This window comes from Pygoscelis adeliae, unplaced genomic scaffold (genome assembly GCF_000699105.1).
Source record: "Pygoscelis adeliae isolate BGI_AS28 unplaced genomic scaffold, ASM69910v1 Scaffold168, whole genome shotgun sequence".
NCBI classification, from domain to species: domain Eukaryota; kingdom Metazoa; phylum Chordata; class Aves; order Sphenisciformes; family Spheniscidae; genus Pygoscelis; species Pygoscelis adeliae.
The window spans coordinates 1,898,193-1,905,266 of NW_008825566.1; the positions used below are offsets into that span (position 1 = coordinate 1,898,193).

The window sequence follows — 7,074 nt, forward strand, 5'->3', positions numbered from 1 at the left end:
GCATCAAAAAAACCCCCCAACTTTATGGCCTTTGCTTCTCAGAAGGTTTGCTCTCTCAGACTTTTCTACTTCTAGTGCTAATGGGATATTCCAGGAGCAATGAATATGTCCTTATAAAGATTGGTTTGCTGATGCAAAAGCACCATTTTTCTAACTTTTAATTAAAAAGGCACCTTCATTTCAAAGCCTGTCTCCAGAGCTCCAGTGTAAATGTTTATACAAGCCAGAGACATACAGAAAATAGAGAAGATTGAAGCAGCAGTGACTGCAGGCTGCCCAAATACGGCTGCTCTTGTATTTTTAACACAGAACTTGTGCTGCCGCAGAGCCTTATCAACCCCAAACATCTTTGTTTTCATACCAACTAACACAAGCCTGGCAGTATCACTACGGCTGCAGTTAGTTTGCTCAGCAAACCCACAGAGGGAGCAAAAGGCAGTGCTGTGTTCTCATGGACAGGAGGAAAGGGTATTTGCTTCTCACCAGCAGAATGGCCAATGTCAAAGAAGAGGAGAAAGAAAAAAAAGGAAAAAAAAAAAAAGGCAATCTGGTTTCATTGCCATGAATGACAACACTCCCATTCAAAACAGATGGCTAGTTTTTCCTTAGGTCACACTAGGAGTTAGAAAAAAGGAAGATTCAAAAAAATTCTGAGGTGGGGAGCATTCCTGACTGGTCTAATTTACTCCAGTTCCCGTCTGGTTGCTCTTGGCTCCGAGGTGCTGTTACTATTACCCCAAAACAGCCAGAGCCCAGGGCCTGGCCCCGTCTCCCTCAGTGAACTCTTTCCATTTGAAAAAGCTCTGGGTCAAACACTGTAGCTGAACACCAAAAATTTTGCAAGTGCTGGAAGTTACACCAGACAGCCCCGATAAGAGGCAATTGAAACTGGAGCTACAAAAGCCACACTTTACAGTTTCAGCAGTTCTGCAAAAGCACTCTGCCACTATCAAAGCATACAGAAAAATAGAAAAGTCAGAAAAAAAATTTATATTTGCCTTTATTACAATATATATTTCTACCCTTGTTGCATTCAGCAGATCAAAATGAGGTGTTAAAATGATTTTCATCATTGCAGTAGCACATACATATACAGAGTAAATACTGTATATAAATAGGCTTTGAAATAATAATCCATATCTACAAATAAAAAACACCCAATACCCTCCTTCTCCTCCGCCTCCAAATTACAGCAGTAACATTTTATCTTCAACGTAACTAATGGAACAAGTATGGTATTCTTTTCCTCACATGACACAGCTGGAGCGGTATGGTCATCAGCTTCAAGAAAATAAACATTAGTCACTCCTCACTGCTGTATATTCTAGTTTACGTGTATTGTATAAATAGAATATACTGTGATTTAATGTGTCTGCATACTCATGTTAGCCAAATATTCTTTCTGTAACAGAAACCAGCATTACACTGCAAGCAAGGTTGAATTTTTTCTTTCACAGAAAGAGTAGGAATTTGTTAAGCCATCCCTTTTTCTTCTACATGAATTAACAAAGCAGTTTAAATATTACGCATAAAATTGCTCAGCCACCAAATCAAAGTGTCTTACATGCTCTGAAAAAGTACGGTGATGTTTCTATCAGGTCAAAACTTTGATTTTCCTAAGAGTCTTTTCTGTGAGCAAATTTGATAAACATTAGTTATATAAACACACATTCGTTTCACTGTTCAGCTGTACTTCAACTTTCAGATACAAAGGGGTATACAGTATGTCAGAAGGCGTTTCACCTCGCAGAACCACAGAAATGTTGGTCAGAAGGGACCCCTGGAGGTCATCTAGTCCAACTTCACGCTTGATCTAGTGTTGGCAATCTGCTGCAAGTCAGCCATAACGCTGTTTAACTGTCTTGAAAAACTCTGGGACAGAGATTCCACGTCTCAGGGTTACCTGTACCAGTGCTGCACTACGCCTAAAAATCTGACGGAATTACAATGACCACTCATTCACACTATCATTTGGTTTGAAATACTACAACAAACAACCCTGGATTAGCTACTTATTAAGTAATAAATAAATACATCACAGGCTTTAATTGTGGAGAACTTTCACGGACCATCTTTTCTGGTGGAAGCTGCTGTGCGTGGTACCTTCAGAAAATAGATCTCAACTACTGGGAAGGATAAAAAACACAAAACTGACAGCCTCTCACTGAAGAGAAGGGTTGGTTTGGTTTTATTTTGCATAATAAATGGCTTGAGATAGGCCTTTACCAAAACTGAATTAAAATAGGATGCAGTTAGTATATTCATCCATTAACTCAGTCATTAATGACAAGTATTAATAGATGCTTAAAAGAAAGTGTGGCTATATTTAGAGATGCAACATCTCAGTTTGGCAACCTGTGATCCCCACTGATTGTCCTTCAGAAAATCCATACCACATTTCATCTATCTGTAAGTAAAAAGATACTTGCATTTTCTTTAAACTTTCAAGAGAGCATAATCAGTTTCAGTTGTTAAACACGCATTTCTTCCTCTTCGTGTTTGTCTAATCCTGGTATCTCCAAAGTGGGCGTGCACTTTGCCCAAAGCAGCAACGCTCATGTGAAAAGGAAGACCTAGGGAGGGCTCACCACTGCACACTGCAGTTGTATAAAGGATTGCACTTATATTCATTACTCTTGAAGGCACGGGGAAATCACAAATTGGCCCCCTGACATCCCACATAATGTCTGCAGCACTAGAAGTTAGAAAACCCCTACTATAGAGTTACCATCCTACCTACGTTGCTATCAGTCTTGACATGCAAAACCAGAATTTGTTGAAATAGAACAAATGTGAGACAGAGCAGCTGTTCCCAAACTTTTGGGTGCCAACCGACCACAATCACATACTAAAATTTCTCCTGTACCTCTCTACCTTCCTATTATTAAATTCTGAACTGAAAACACTACAGAGCAGCTGCAAAACACGTACCATAGCCTCACAGATCACAAGCTGGCAGAGACCACAGCTCGCAAACCACTGTTTTAGCCATACTGAAATACAATATACATGGAATCCCATGATGCCATTTTCTGTGTTTCAGAGAACAATTAGACTTTTAAATCTATTTTAAAAGAAAAAAAAATGTTTCTTTCCTAGCTACAAGCACATTTGAGGATCACTTGGCACATGGTGACTTGATGCCTACATTTTAAGTAAAGTACCGCATTGTCTAAAGGCAGACCATTTGGAAAACATTATCAACTGATCTGCAGTATTGCTTTTAGCACGCACAGTTGTCTTAAGGCAGTCAAAAGCAGGTAGCAAAAACAGTATCTACAGCTTGTGTCTGGACAAATAAGGAAAAAAAAAAAAAGATGAAAGAGGAAATTTCATTATCTTGGAGGAGAGTAAATTGCACTAAAAGCATCCATTCTTTATGATACAAAACCCCAAAAAATTCCATACACTAAAAACCTGAGATGTATCATTCACCAGCATCAAAGTTCACATTTTAGCCAAAATAATGTTTCAAATAAAACTATTATATTTTGACAAAATCCTTAGTGTCCTTGGCTCACTAACGGTCTTGAAACTCGGCACATTTGGTGGACAAGATGTCTTTACTGAAAATCACTGACTTCAGTAAGATGAGCACTATGCACAGTGGCCTGTATCTTCCACTTGCACACTTACCTTAATCCAAATAGCTATTCCTAAAACATGATACTTCTCAAATTGAGAAATACCACCAGAATCTGCCCATCTTATTTAATTTGCTTTCTATTTAGATTACACATAATTTATTTCCTCAGAAAAGCGTTACCATGTCAAAACAACAGGCTGGAATAAATCAACACAGCTCAACTGGCTTTGATAACTACACTGATTTAAAACAGCTGAGGATCTAGACCAGTAATTAACTCTTAAACAGTTGTTGGTCAAGCAAGGGGAAAGAGGAAGAATCATTTGCTCCTTCAGAGAAAGGAATTTTGACATATGGATTCAACCCCTGTCCGTGTCGCCAGACAATGTCAGGACTGGTGAGCACCTTCAGCTCCCTACTTGCAGGGGGTTCTGATGAGATGAAAGATTACTTCAGTGATGCAGAAAAGATACAGTACCACTTTACGACCTTATGGCACGTTTACCTGCGACTCCAGCATCACTTCACTTTTATTTGACCTTAAATAATGAAACTGTATGGCACAATTTGAGGAGCTGGGTGAAGAGCTAGAAACGCAACTCCTATTCCTAGTAAGACTCCTTGTCATCGGGAAACGCGACTGTGAAAAAGCATTTCTAAATTTGCTCACAGCAAAAGAATACAAATGCTCACAACATCACAGATTCCAGCTGAACTGTCAACAGCAAAAGCCAAGTGCTGTCTTTTCAATACAAGCTAACTCTTTCTTTGAGCTGAGGCCAACGGTTTGGAGATGCAGTTAAGGTGAGGCTGGATGTACATCCTGAGTTTCAAAAGGCGGCAGAGGTTCTCTCCAGTAGGTGAACTGACTGTAGGTATCAGAACAAGGGAAGTCTGAAGAATGGCTTCTTTTCAGCAAAGGGAAAATGTGATCTACCACTTCACATAGTCTGACATAGCTGGAAAACAAACAAATAAAGAGAACGCTGAATCATTTCAGATCTTCTTACTTTGAATTTTTAATAAGTCCCCAACCACTAAGGCATGGCTACTTTTAAACAGACAAGTCCTCAAATGAATAAAACTAAACTCAATTTTGGTGCCTAGCTTCCAGAGAGGATTCACAGTTCAGATAAGAAATCCATTCATTCTAAGCAACGATACTTACCTAGTAAGAAACAGCTGCTATTTTCTGCCCAGATCACCTGCTAAAATATTCAAGCCCCCTAACTTGCTTCTCCATTTCTGTCCAGCTTGGCTCAAGCAGCTCCTTGCTCAACTGATTCTTCGTATTTTATACGCACATGGCTCCCCTTCAATTAAGGACATGCTTAACATTACTAAAGCCTATGTCCATTCAGTGTTAGGTGCTGCAGTGCCCTAAGCATCTTGCTGGAAGCCCTCAGCCCTATCTTCAGATTTTGTTTTCTGGCTCTTCTAGATAGGAGCTCCAGGAAAGAGAAATTTTGAAAAGGCCATGAAAAGGCAGATGGCTTCAGGAAACTAGCTAATTTCATTTTTATGCTAAATGGTACACTGATAATTCCTTTCCATCTACTTTAATCATGTAATATATTAAACTAAATACTAAATAATTCCTTTTTGTCAGTTTAACTGAAGGAAAGTGGAAAGTCTGTATTTTATTCTAAATTTTTTATGTTTTATTTGAAATATTTTAAGGAATGAAATGCATCTTTGGGCAACTTGAGTCATAAATTAGAACAGCAAATTAATGTAGTCTATAAGGTGTTAGGGGTAAGAAATTACTTACGATGAGATGTTTGTCTTTGCATGCTCTTGTATAAGTTCTCCTTTGGGGTTAACTGTAAATATTCTGTTTAAAGAAACTCCCACCTGTTTGTATGAATAAACATCCTAAACAGAAGAGAGGAAAAAAAAAAAAAACTAAGAAAAAAAAATCATGGTTCTGCCTTTGCACAATAATGTTTATTCTTGTGAAATACATTACACAGCAGAACATTTCTGCACAGTATTGGTACTAAATTTACCTAGTTATTGTGTATCTGAAATTCCCTAGTATGTTACAAATGAGGTCAGCCGAACAAAATACTCATGAAACAGACAATTTGCAGCTAGGTAAGGAGTTTGCCACTTCAATTTAAACTATTGATCAAAATTGTGTTCGTTTTTTTCAGTAACTTCACTTGACACAGAAATAACATTTAATAAAAAACTAATGGTATTTGGTGTAAAAGCATTTTCATTTTTCTTTCAGAGAATATTTCGTTTCCCGAGTGCATTGTACCGAGGAACTTGCAACAGTGTACAGAGGTTAAAACATAACTGACACATAAAACAGTAATTAGTTTGTAAGGACAAGGTCACAAAAGGAAGTCATAACAACTGTGTCTACATTAGAACCCCTGGAAACATCTCTTAGCTCCTGAGTTCAGATTTGTGCCATACCCCTATATTGACGCCATGTCGGAGCAAGGGGGAAAGAAGGGAAAGCAAGGAATACATGCTGAAATAGCAGCAGTGAGCCCCAGCAGGTAATGCAGATGCAACTCTGGGAAGTACAATTGGAAGTATAAATTAAGAATGTCTTCTAAGAAATTCAAATTGTTAAGGAAAGCAGTGAAGAAGTTTTGATCTGTTCTGAAGAAAAGCTTGACAAATGCAAAGATTAAAATAACTCCCAGAAGATCAGAGCAAAAAAAAAAAGCTTCTGTTTTACTAATATAAATCATTGGATATGGTTTTAAAAGGTGAGGTGGTAAAAGACTGAAAAGTTCATGAAGATATAAAGATTATTTTTATCTCTATCTTGTAAAGACTGTTCCAAAAAAATTAAGTAACTGAACAAAAGTGAACAGCAGTCACTTCAAGAATTCAGCATCCTGGCAGTCCATGCACTATCTACACCTGTAACATTCATGAGCACTGAAATTTCACTGAGTTTATTCTGAGGGAAAAAACAAAACAATGAAACAAACAAACAAAAAAAAAGCAGCACAGAAAATTGAGAAAGTGATGATCCTGATCTTCACAAAGCCAGTGGCACATCTCACACCTGAAGACTGCACTCTAACAGCGATCAGAGGAGTGAGTTACCAGTAATTCCTTTAGAAACATTAACTTACTGCTTTACTTGAAATTTTATTGAAGTATGCATGAAAATAATGATTTTGTTTCCCTAGGGTTCAAGAAAATGGAACTAGAGGTAGACATCATCCGTAATACAAAACCACAAAAGTGTCTAAAACATTATTTCAGAACCGTATGTCTAAAGGTACCTTGATAATGGAAATTAAGCCATGTATGGTATAACAACTTAATATAGCAATTGGACAGTAAGGACCTCTTGTCCTCTCTGACATAATGCTTGGCGAGCAGGATGAACCCCCCATAATCCAAGAGGAAGCAGTCAACGACCTGCTATGCCACCTGGATGCTCACAAGTCTATGGGGCCGGATGGGATCCACCCAAGGGTGCTGAGGGAGCTGGCGGAGGAGCTCGCCAAGCC

General features: G+C 38.3%; 1 protein-coding gene across 1 annotated transcript in view; it reads right to left on the minus strand.

Moving 5' to 3' along the window:
* Positions 1-976: 976 nt before the first annotated feature.
* The window catches only part of LPIN1 (lipin 1), an 89,933-nt gene continuing 83,835 nt past the window's right edge, over positions 977-7,074 (minus strand). The window contains exons 21-22 of the mRNA XM_009332476.1: positions 5,358-5,461; positions 977-4,545 (exon numbers count right to left, since the gene is read on the minus strand). Of these exons, the coding sequence (XP_009330751.1) occupies positions 4,386-4,545; positions 5,358-5,461 (264 nt within the window). The 3' untranslated portion in view covers positions 977-4,385. The remainder of the gene's footprint in view (positions 4,546-5,357; positions 5,462-7,074) is intronic.